This window comes from Olea europaea, unplaced genomic scaffold (genome assembly GCF_002742605.1).
Source record: "Olea europaea var. sylvestris unplaced genomic scaffold, O_europaea_v1 scaffold921, whole genome shotgun sequence".
NCBI classification, from domain to species: Eukaryota; Viridiplantae; Streptophyta; class Magnoliopsida; order Lamiales; family Oleaceae; genus Olea; species Olea europaea.
Genome location: NW_019267693.1, coordinates 230,870 through 244,307, shown reverse-complemented (window position 1 = coordinate 244,307; position 13,438 = coordinate 230,870). Strand labels below are relative to the sequence as shown.

The following is a 13,438-nucleotide window of genomic DNA, read 5'->3' as shown; positions in this document are numbered from 1 at the left end:
AGAATATTTACAGGTGTTATCAACCCAGTACTTGATTCGTAGTTTTTTTCTGCGCTAACTACCAATTAAAAAATAACAACTATGTATCTGTAAAGAATATATAAAAGAAATTATGTAAGTGTAGAATAACTCATTTTCGACACCTATTAGTCTGTGGCGGAGGGAGGTGAGGGCAGCGCAATCCATGGCCCCCACTTAAATTTCAAAAAAATAAAAATAAAAATTCTATTACTTATTATTTTTATATTATTAGATTTTGTTATTTGAAATCCGAGTTATGTGACTCACAGCTGCCTATGGTACCAATGGGGAAAAAAAAGAAAAGAAAAAAAGACTCGTCTCCTTTCTTTCTTTCTTTTCTTCAACAAAAATTTAAATTTTATTATGTGCGATGTTCGATAACATTCAAAATTACCAAACCTTGGGGATGACTTGCATTTTTCTTGTAGATTTTGTGTAGAATGCAAAGAAGCCATTCTTCACAGTTCTTCCATCTTCTTGAAACATCTGCAATATTATATGGTATACTGAGAATACATTGATGAGAATTATTTGCAGTTGTAGTATTCATGCAAAAATCTATTTCTAGAAACTGAAGGCTACAAATTCATAGCTGGAGTTTCCTTTATATACAAATTCATATCTGGAGTTATCTTGTGCAGGTGGTCGAAAATTGCTAAGCATTTGCCTGGACGAACCGATAATGAAATAAAGAATTATTGGAGAACAAGAATCCAGAAGCACATTAAGCAAGCTGATCAAACTTTCACTGGACAAAATCTTGATCAGACTCATCATGATCAAGCAAGCACAAGCCAAATCTCCAGTTACTATCCTCCTGATCATGCAGTTGAAATTTACTGTCCACCGTCGATTGATGGACACATGGAAACTTTCCATGGACCTTTCCCCACTGAATCAAATGAGAACATATGGAGCATGGAGGATCTTTGGTCCATCCAGTTATTTAATGAAGACTAATTATTTATCCATGATGATAGATTAAAATCCAAAACCCTAGTGAGTTGTGCTTTTATTCAAGTGCTGTAATATGATGATGTATAAGAACTTATATAAACATATATATACATCTGTTTATATAAATATATAAACTTAATGGGATTTTTATCTTGTGGTGATAATTCTTGAATCTATTGCAGTTGAGTTTTACGTAGATTCGTATTGTTTAATGCTTGTTTGGAATAATTTAAAAAGTTGATAAAAGGTTAAAGTCAAAGTCAATAGCTAATTTGATTTTAATCCAAGTTAAAACCAAACAATCAATATTATTCACATTTTTCATGGGTCCCATAACTTTTCAACCACACATTTCAAAAATTTCTATCATAATCTACTAAAAATTTAATTTTAATCCCGTCATTTATGTTTTGCTTCGATTAATAAGCACATAATCCAGATTTTATAGCTTACTCAATTGGTTGATTGGATGTCTAAGATGTTTGCTTGTTAAGGAACTTTTGGTAAGAGATAACATTGTACATGCCCCCCAGGGTATAGTTCAATGGGACAAAGGACATGAGTGAGGTTATCTCACACCCTTCTAGCAGTTACAGTGTGGTGATTCGATTCCTGAAACATGAAATTTGACTTATTGTAGGCGCAATGCATAAGCAGCTCTTGTTCCTTGGCCTTTTGAGATATATCCCGCGATCTAACTCTCTCACAAAACTCTAAGAGTAGGGCGGTAGGGACCCTCAAAGTTGAGGTTCTAACTTTTTTTTTAAAAAAAATTGTACATAGTTGGAAAGTTTACGTGAGAGATACGACTTGATTAATGATTAACCAACTTAAGTATTGTCATAATCACTTTTTTATGAAGTGTCTACTTCTCTTATCTTTTCACATAATTTTATTGGCCCGTTGGACTGAAAGTGAAAGGTTTCACTGTTGATTAATATTGTGACGCATTGTTACGTTAAATTAGACAATATGAGAGACTAGAACTAAGCTTTTGGCATGCACAAGTCGTTTTTAATTTAATTTTTTAAATATTTTTAAAATAAATGACAACATGAAAAAAATTCTTAGGTTATGATGCATCAAGCTCCCATATCTCATATTCTCAAAAACGGCATAGTCAAAGAAAAATACAAGTCGAGTTGGACTTATAGACAGATCGTGCCCTAGATATTTCAAATGAGACTTGACATGAAACATTTTCAACTTCATATATGATCAAAATAATTTCGTCAAATATACTTTTTCTTAGCCTATGTTTGTTTCTCATTTTTAGCAAATGGGAATGCATTTTTAGACCGTTGGTTTCCTGCAATTTTTACAAATTGTGAGAGGTCAGTCAACAAAAGCGGCTTGGTGGGACCCATAAACAACTTGATTTCTTCTAAAAAGGAGAAAAAATGACCACCAAATAGGACATTAATGTCATTTTGATATATATTTCAAATTTATAATATGTCTCGAACAATATATATCATGGATGTAAGTTATGTACATGATCTCTATCGTGCATGTAATGTAAAAATTTGATATTTTTATTTCCATATGGTTGATAAGATTCATGCGGGAAACAAATACCGAACAATTAGGCACGGAGGCATAGCTTATTTTGGCAAATTTCAATTTTTACTTTCTAAATTCGCTCATTTTTTTGCATGACCTTGTGAATATTAATTCGATGGATGCCTAACTCTCTAACTGCCCATAGGGAGATCTTCACGTGGTCCCAATTAATTGATACTCCATTTTTCAACTTAATGCAAATTTAGACTTTCACAACCTTATTAATGACAACATTAAGGTAGACTAATGATAAACTTTACTCACTATTATTCATTTCTTGAACGTTTAAGTTCATTGCACTCCGATTCAACAATGAATAATTTCTCGATCGCTCGTCTTTCTTTAACCGCTTTTTAATGAAGCTAATTGATCAATACGGTTTTACAGGGAGCAAAAGCCTTGAAATTAAGTGTCGTGTCATCATTTTAGGAAAATTGAAAAGTACGAATAAAAGTCGAGCTAAAATTAAATTTAGGGTAAAGTAAAACTTAGAATGATAGTAGAGATGAGTTTTTTTTAGGTAAATTAATTTTTTGGGGCTCAATTTTAGGAAGTAACGCAATTATTGTCCAAAAGCATTATATATCAGACTTCTGATGAAAGAGAAATATGATGTATATAAATGTACTATCTCTAATAGTATAAAATTTAAAATAATATTCATATATATTTTATAACAATGTGTAATAACATTTATAGGTAAAACTCATTGCACTCTTGTACTTTATTGTGTTGGCAAGTCTATCTTTATACATAAATTTATAAGTGGAAGATCGCAATTAAATCTATTTATACATGAAAATTCTCTCAAGAATCTTTATAGAAGAGCAAAGAAGAAATTTTGTTGTGGGCTTTTATTGTACCCAAGTCATACGAATGAAACTCTTTCAATTTTGGGTCACTAGTTTTTTCCCTCACGTTTTTAATGTGAATTTCAATGGGAAAACACAAGGGATAACTGCCACGTGAAACATGATTAACAATCATATGACGTGTCGGTAATGAATGTTTATACATGGAATTTCTTGAAGAAAAATAAAATTTTAAATTCGGGAAAAGGAAAAATTCTATCATTGTCTAGACCATGCAGAGGAAGTCTTGTAAGTAACATTTAGTAGTACTTATTCTTTCATACTGTCTAATATCGTATAATCAATTATGTTCAACAAGTCACTAGAGAATCATCGAGAGTTTGGGCTTTCTTTTGGCCTACTTGGATTTTGGATATGTCTCTTGCAACACTGCTTTTTAGCTCCCTCGACCAATTGGATTTTGATTCGAATATTTTTGAATTTTATCCTATTATTGATTTGATGATTTGATAGATCTAATTCAATTAGCATGTGAAGTGTAGCATGTATATTGGTCAAGAATTGTTTCGTTTAATTTTCATTTTGTCCATTTAATTTTTTGGTTATAATTTGAGTTTTACTAAGCATATTTGTGTAAACTCATGCCATAAACCTCGATAAGAAACATCAACAACCCCATGTCACTGGAAATAGTGCATAAAAGACAACAAGAGACAATTTCATATTTTTGGGCTCAAGTAATTACTGAGCACATCGAAATATAATCAAACATAAACGTAAAATTGAAATTGAACTAACAAATTCATTACTCAGAGTGCATTCAAATCGGCCGATTTGATCTTATACTACTCCAAGAAAGTATCCTGAAAGCACATCCACAATTCGAAATAAAGACTTCATCTTTATTTGCACACCAATCTTCTATTTCTTCTAGTGGATTCTTTCTATAGATAGCCCAGTTCAACAAACCAACCCTTTTTAACTACCAATTAGATAGAAACAATTCAAAAGACCAAATTTACCCATAAAGTGAGAGTTGGGGATGTATCCATCAAGATTTAAAGGTTAGGGACCATTTGTGCAACAACCCTACAGGCTATGACCATTTTCAACAATTCCCATAAATGAATTATAAATCCAATCCCTGTCAAAAGATAGAAGTCAATCAAGAAAATATCACGCTTTGTAAGGAGAGAGTGAGAGACAATAAATCGAAAGAAACTTTGAGACGGGCCTCTTTACCCTTCTGTATAAATGGGCTACTTTTTTAGGTGGAGTTTAGGCCCTCCAATTTTATTTTATTTTTTTCCCCCTCCTGATGTGTTCATCTGGACTAATTTCAAGATTTCATTAATAACCTTTTTTTTATACCTATTATTTTACTGATTTTTAGATTTAATTAGCTCAATTCAAGAAAAATAGTTATTGCTTAATTTTCAAACCTATTATTCCCAACTCGATTCATGAATTCATTGTATATATGCTCATTGCTTAGAATAAATGTATCACATTTATTAAGTACATGTACAATACCAAAAGACAATTCAATTAACTTACCTAAATAAATAAAGTTTATATTGTCCAATAAATAACCAAAAATCAACAATTTGAAAAGAAGAAAAAATAAAAGACAGTGAGATGATACGTAGTAATGTGTTTATGTTTTTCAAAATTCAATAATTGATCAACATTGGCCAAATCTTTGCTCACATGACAAGCCTCCTCAATCTTTTCTCATGCAAAGATATCAGAATTTGTATGCATGTTAGCTCGATGGAATTGAAGTCATGTATCTTCCTAAAAGTTCAAATTTAAAACTATTGACTAACCTTAAATAGAGCATCAAAAGCTTTGGCTATGTCTTTAATTGAAATAAATCAAAATAATCACTACGTGCTACTCCAAAAATAGCGAGAAACTATTTTGATGACAAACTCTTCATCGCAAGCTTATCGGCAAGAAATGATGGTCTTCCCCGAGCCTTCTTTAATGACCTATAACTGAAAGCTAATCGAATAAAACGAGAATTTCTATCAATGTAGATGATTGGATACAGAAAGCAAAACTTCCAACTAATGAAGGAAAAAAAAAATATATATATATATATATATTATCAAAAAACAGAGAGCAAAACAAAAAATGGAAAACTATATGTAGTAAACAATTAATGATAAAAATAAGAAAAATCATGCATTTTTTCTTGACAAAAATATGTCACCTTGTTGACTCGTTTCATGCTCATCTCCATTTTATAATTTATTGAACAAATCTCTCTTCACTGCTATTCAACAGCAATTATTGTAAACAACCGCTCTTGATCCATGTGCTTTTCTTGAACCTCATTTTTTTTTTATCTTAAACAACCTGAAAATAAAGTTTTGAATAATTGAAATCGCGATCAAAGAACAAGTTAAGATTGCATAAAATTACACTTTGCAAATATTGAACAATCTTTGCGCATCTCTGGATAAAGGAGCTCCACCGCGAAAAATAAATCTGATTTCTCTGCCTATTCCTTAGTTACAAAAGGAGAATACAAGGCACTAACTAATTTACGATCACAAAATTTCATTAGTCTGTTTCAAAACTCAATGCACCAGTCACCTAATCTCCGATCAAGCATTAAATTTTGTAATGAAAAGCCTTGTTTGATAGCAAAACTGACGTATATAGGAAGACAATTAAAGAAAAATTTCAAGCAATTGGAAGGTCCTAGAATCCCCCTGTAACATATATTTTAGCTCCTTTGTATTCCACTAAATTAATTTTTGAACTTGCAGTTTTGTGGAGCAACAATTAACTCAAATTCCAACAATGTACCACCCTGTTAGAAATTAAGATTAGAATTAGGAACTTCCCTGTACAAAACTCTTCACCTTGCAGTTTCAAATTTTCTGCACAAGTAACAAAAAAGTTTCTTAATTGATGCCAATAATTCACAAATACTCATTTTTCCTAAAACTTCATTCTCAACCAATGAGCACAACCAATAAATTAAAGATTTATTTCCAAAGAAAAATGGTTTGGGTAGAGCTATATAAACTTTATGACCAAATAAACTAGGTATCAGCTAAAATAGTTTGTGGCAACTCCATGTATCCACCACATAACATCTATTGAAACATCCATCCATTTTTAGCAACCACATCAAGCTAGTTAACTTTTGGATAGTACCTCATCTTCTAAATTGCTATATCAGGATCATGAAGTTCTTATAAGCTACAGCTTCTTTAGGTATGCTCAAGACATGCCTCTGTTGGGAATTTACTTAAACATGCACAGCGGAAATAAACAGTTTCAATTCTTATTCAGGATTTAGCTTTGTATTTAGATAAGAACTGTGGTGAGAAATATACATTTTTCTTGATTTTGCAAATTCCTTTGCGTTATTCTTTTCCAGCAACTTGAATCTGCCTCCCACAACTGTCCAATTATCCAGCCTCCAATGAAATCCACACAGAGAATAGACTGCAACTGCTAGGATTTTTCCTCTTGTGTCAGCAAGAATAATAAAAACCTTATGGACCTCAAACCTTAACCATGTATTTATATAAACCCAAACGGGCTCAACCCGGTTCGGTCCAATATTTAATTAATTCATTTAATTAAACCCGATCTGTGAATTAATTAATCCAATTAATTAATTCGGGAATATAAATAACAAATCCAATTAATTAATTTATCCAACGATTGTTAAATTAATCAATTGACAATTTGCAATCTTCCAATTCTCTTTTGTGTGTGATCCATTAGGTTCCCGACCACGATGCCTAACGACGTGAAATATTATTTTGATCTAATCAAAACTGATAAATTAAACACCCTTTTAATTTATCACAAATTCACACTCGCCGTCCCAGATTATTTAGCAATGTATCAAGGCAACACATGTGACGGGAAATGTCACGTGGTATGACAAAATTAAAATTGTTCGTTTACCATGAAATTATAATCTCTTCGTCAATATAATCCGATCAACTACGAGATATGGAAGTGTGTCAATCTCAATTATCGATCATATCTTTCATTCTACTATTAAGTCAATATGAGTCGAAAATTCTTTTTCGACTTATATGTATACCTTGGCCAAGGATTTCGTTATTGACTTAATTGAACGAAATGCAGATCATAATCTCTTACTATCTAAGAGTGACTAATCCTTTATGGGTCATTCACAACCTTCATATGGTTCTTGACATACCCGAATGATGTAGTATTAGCGGCCCTTAGCAGAGCAACATTCAATACCGTCAAAATATGTCTATCTTCATACAAGGCACTGTGATGACCTCAAGTCATAGGATCAATTCCACTACCGAACATTAGAGATTAACCACTGACACTCAGATAGTTATCCATGTGGAATCTCTTAGCGGGTCTCCAATATTTTGTTCTATAACAAAATATCCACGTGTTCATTTAAGTGTCACCACACTTTAGCTCGTGAGATCAGCTAACTTCTCAAGTAAGAAATGTTACACGTGATGGTCTATCTGTATTAACAATATATGTATCTCGTTATTACTTACGACCACGGTTTATTCAAGATCCAATCATACGTAATTTAAATCTCACAATCACAACTCCTTGTGATTAACAAATCACTTAAAATTGGATTTTCGGACTCTATTATTTAATATTATTTATCACAAAATTAATTTAAATAAATAATAGATCTTGCCAAAATTAAATGCATTAAATATATTAAAAGTGTTTACAACCTAAATCGATTTGATCTAGGGCATAACACTTACAAACTCCCACTTGCACTAGATCCAATCACTTATGTATCTAATACCATAAGCGTCCACATGACGATCATATTTCTATTGTGACAACAACTTTGTCAGTGAATTTGCAATATTGTCATCTATGGGAACTTGCTCTATCGTTACGTCGTTTCTTTGTATAATCTCTCTGATGAAATGATATCGTCTTAGCACATGTTTGGATTGTTGATGAGACCTCGATTCCTTCGCTTGTGCGATGGCTCCATTGTTATCACAATACAAAGGTATGAGATCAACAATGCTAGGAACGACTCCAAGTTCATTAATGAACTTTTTGATCCAGACAGCTTTCTTCCCTGCTTCAGAAGCAGCAATGTACTTGGTTTCTGTTGTTGAATCAGCAGTTGTCTCCTATTTGGAACTTTTCCAACTAACCGCTCCATTGTTGAGAGTAAACATATATCCTGATTGAGACTTGCTATCATCTTTATCAGTTTGAAAGTTGACATCAGTATACCCATGAATTTTCAGTTCATTTCCTCCATAAATCAAGAACACATCTTTAGTCCTTCTCAAGTACTTAAGAATGATCTTAACCGCTATCCAATGTTTCTCACCAGGGTTTGTTTGAAACCTGCTCATAACACTTAGAGCATATGAAACATCTGGTCTCATACATAGCATCGCATACATGATAGATCCTATCGTCGAAGCATAAGGAATCTTATCTATGCAACTCCTTTCATCATGTGTTTTAGTACACATATCTTTTGAGAGGTAAATCCCATGGGACATGGGACATAAACCTCTTTTAGACTCTTCCATATTAAATCTTCTCAAGATTTTATCTATGTACAAAGATTGGGATAAGCCTAGTAATGTTTTAGATCTATCTTTATAGATCTTGATTCCCAAGATATACGCTGCTTCTCCCATATCTTTCATGGAGAAATTCTTTGACAACCATAATTTTACCGATTGAAGTATTGGGATGTCATTTTCCATTAATAATATGTCATCGACATATAATATTAGGAATACGATTGCGGTCCCACTTGTTTTCTTGTAAACACATGGTTCATCTTTATTTTTGATAAAATCAAACCTTTTGATTGTCTCATCAAAACAAAGATTTCAGCACCTAGAGGCTTGCTTTAATCCATAGATGGATCGATTTAGCTTACATACTTTGTTGGCTCCTTTGGATTCAAAACCTTCAGGCTGTGTCATGTACACCTCCTCTTGTAAGTTTCCATTAAGGAAAGCAATTTTGACATCCATTTGCCATATCTCATAATCATGGTATGCAGCTATTGTAAGCAAAATCCGAATGGACTTTAACATGGCTACAAGTGAAAAAGTTTCATCAAAGTCAACGCATTATCTTTGTGTGTAACCCTTCGCTACTAGCCTTACTTTGTATGTATGGATGTTTCTATCCACATCGACCTTTTTCTTGTAAACTCATTTACAACCTATTAGTTTTATCCCACCTGGAAGGTCGACCAAGGTTCAAACCTTGTTCCCATACATTGAGTTCATTTCGGATTCCATGGCTTCTTGCCATCTCTTCGAGTCAACACTTGACTTCGCTTCTGCGTAATTTGTAGGTTCATCATCCTCGACTAATAATACTTGATTAGTAATCGTGAATTCATACCTTCTGGGAGGTCAAATGATCCTACTTGATTTACGCTGAGCTGGAGTGTCCTCAGAGTTCTCTACATCCTGATCAAGAGTCTGCCCGTCAACAGGTGTAGGATCAGACTCAGGTTCATCTAATTAGTCAACAGTATCTGTGGATTCTTGAACTTCTTCAAGTTTTAGTTTGCTCCCACTACCCTCTCCTAGAATAAACTATTTCTTTAGGAATATGGAATGTCTTGAAATGAACACATTCTTCTCAACGGGATTATAAAATTGATATCCAATTGTCTCTTTTGGATATCCTAAAAATATGAATATATCAGATTTAGCCTCAAGCTTATTTGATTCATTTCGCTTTACATAAGCGTCACAGCCCCAAACTTTCATATGAGATAAGTTTGATATTTTTCCTCTCCGTAACTCGTATGGAGTTTTGTCGACCGATTTAGATTGAGCATGATTAAGTGTGTAGCACGTAGCAATTAGTACATGACCCCAAAATGATTTTGGGATGTTTGCATGGCTCATCAAAGATCACACCACGTTTAACAAAGTGCAATTCCTCCGTTCAGATACACCATTATGTTGCGGTGCATATGGCGGAGTCCACTGCGAGAGAATCTCATTCTCTTTTAGATAATCTAAAAATTCTCCCTTTAAATATTCTCCACCTCGATCTGATCTCAGCGTGAGAATATTTTTACCAATCTGTTTCTCTACTTCAAGTTTGAATTCCTTAAACTTTTCAAGTGCTTCATGCTTGAATTTCATCAGATACACATAACTATATCTAGAATGATCATCAGTGAATGTGATGAAGTAAGAGAAACCACCTCTGGCAGTTATTGACAAGAGTCCACATACATCAGTATGTATTAATGCCAGCAGTTCTGTGGTTCTTTCTCCTTTTCCAGTAAAAGAGAACTTGGTCATTTTGCCTAACAGGCACGACTCGCATTTGTTAAATGATTCAAAATCAGTTGACCCCAAGTATCCATCTTTATGTAACTTGGAAATGCGTTTGTCGTTAATGTGACCCAGTCTGCAATGCCAGAGGTATGTATTATTTAGATTATCACTTTTATGCCTTTTATTTTTATTATTCATAATAGACGACTCAGTATCGAGAATATAAATTCCATTTCGCAACACACCACAACCATAAAAGATCTCATCTTTATAAAACGAACAACAATTATTCTTAACATTAATTGAAAAATCATTCATGTCCAAACACGAAATAGAAATAATGTTTTTAGTAATGGCGGGAACAAAATAGCAATTTTCTAATTCTAATACTAAGCCCAAAGGCAGTGGTAAGAAGTATATCCCTACAGCTAATGCAGCAACTCTTGCTCCATTTCGCACGCGTAGGTCAACTTCTCTTTTCTGCAGTGGTCTACTTCTCTTTAGTCCCTGCATATTTATACAAATATGAGATCCACATCCGGTATCTAATATCCAAGAAGCTAATGAAGTAGACATATTATCCTCGATAACAAAAATACCTGAAGTAGAAGTTTCAGAAGACTTCTTTCCCTTCAAGCTAGCGAGGTAAGCCTTGCAGTTCCTCTTCCAATGACCTTTCACTCCACAATGATAGTATGGGTCATCAAATTTGGTATTGTCCTTGCCTGCTTTGACTGCTTTGTTATTGCCCTTAGCCTTTTTGGATATTTTCTTGAAACTTCCTTTGATTTTCCTCTTAGTGCCATTGGAGAAATGAATAGCTAAGACATGCCCAGTGCTAGCCTTGACATTGGGCTCCACAGTTTTAAGCATATTAAGCAACTCAAGGAGTGTGCATTCGATCTTATTCATATTGAAGTTCATAATGAACTGTGAATAACTATCTGGCAGAGATTGCAGAACCAAGTCAATACTTAGTTCATGATCCATGATAAAATCCAATGAACCCAGTTTTTCAATGAAACCAGTCATCTTCAGCACATGAGCACTGACCGAAGATCCCTCTACCATTTTGCACTGGTATGGTTGTTTAGAAGTCTCATACCTCTCCACGCGAAATTGTTCATCATACAACTCCTTGAGATGAAAAATCATAGTGTAAGCATCCATACCCTCATGTTGCTTCTGCAACTCTGGTGACATAGGTGCAAGCATCACACATGCTGCAGCATTATCGTCATCACTGTGTTTGTTGTAAGCAACCATCTCTTTTTGAGTAGAATTTTCAGTATGCACCACTGGAAAGGGCTGCTCAAGGACATACTCAATTTTCTCATCCTTGAGAACGATTCTCAAATTGTAGTGTCAATCGAGAAAATTTGGTCCAGCCAGTTTGTTGACATCCAGTATGCCTCTCAAATTCATATGATTACTCATGATTCAAAAACTGTAAATGATGAAAAAAATATAGAATTAATATGTATTATAATGCATATGCACAAATTCAATATGGACTTTAATTAAACGTGCTCCCACTGTTTAAAATAAATTCATGACCCGCATATATAAATTATTTGAATCCACATTTGATTCCCAGTGGGCTGGGATCCCATTCATTGTATCAAGATCTTGAGTGTACTCAACAAATCTTAATAAAACATTTGGGTAGATATCATTATCAATTGTATCTCCATACAACTCTCAGATCATTAAGTTGATAACTCTTTTGTCTTCACACATCTTATGTGTTAGCTTAACATGCCTCTAAAACTTATCTCCTTGAATGTACTCAACAAAAGATAAATTTTAGTTAAGTCAAACCTATCATTTAGAAATATCAAATATTTCATAGTGTCAAACATATCCCAAATAGACCAACCTTGAGTGTACTCAACAAGCTAAGGTTGATTTAGAATTCTCGTTTTTCACTATAATGATGGAAGGCAAATAATACTAACTTAATATTTTAACGAGGGATTTAACGTGCAATGGTCTCATATATATATATATATATATATAAACATACATCTACTATGCGAATAAATATATATAAATAATAGTATGGATGATTATGGATTTGTTCTATCTAGTTTTTCCGAGTCAAAAGGAAGACTAGTTGGTCAATTCCTAAGGGGTACAACATTGGATCAACACCAATGCACTATCTCCATGGTGTCTACCTCTTCTTGTACCTTCAATTAGTTAAACTGCAACATGTATCATATACCAGTTGGCACGCAGTCCTAAAAGAAATCGGACTCGTAGGTCCAAAATAATTAAGGGCTCGCATACCCATAAAACAACAAGAAGTAAATCAATCATTCAGCACATCCATGTGGTCGAGTCCATAATCATCCATAAACATTCATCACATAAATGTTTCCTATGTATAATGTCTAATATTATATGCAATGTCTCATAAATCTAGCAATTATAGTCATCAAAACTAATTCAAAATTTTGGATCGAAATAATTAATTAATCATATTAATTAATTAACTTAATTGGCGGGCCTATTTTAATTAAAATCAATTTTTAACTAAATCCCGAATTAGAGTCCAACTCTAATTCTATAACTATTGGGCGAAATAATTTAATCAAAATCGAATTTTAATTAATTATTAAATTAGAGTCATACTCTAAATTTTAATTTGTATTGGGAAGTGGTATTAATTGAAATCAAATTTTAATTAATATAATATTAGAGTCCAACTCTAATAAAATTGAATTAATATTTTAATTTAGGAAAAAATTCCTAAACAAAATAAAATTCAATTAAGGGTCAAAATTAAATATTTAA

At 33.1% G+C, this 13,438-nt stretch overlaps 1 protein-coding gene and 1 pseudogene across 1 annotated transcript in view; one reads left to right on the top strand and one right to left on the bottom strand.

Moving 5' to 3' along the window:
* The window catches only part of LOC111392341 (myb-related protein 305-like), a 2,523-nt gene extending 1,411 nt beyond the window's left edge, over nt 1-1,112 (top strand). Inside the window, exon 3 of the mRNA XM_023017664.1 lies at nt 663-1,112. Within this exon, the coding sequence (XP_022873432.1) occupies nt 663-981 (319 nt within the window). The 3' untranslated portion in view covers nt 982-1,112. The remainder of the gene's footprint in view (nt 1-662) is intronic.
* A 3,061-nt stretch (nt 1,113-4,173) lies between these two features.
* The window catches only part of LOC111392337, a 20,338-nt pseudogene continuing 11,073 nt past the window's right edge, over nt 4,174-13,438 (bottom strand).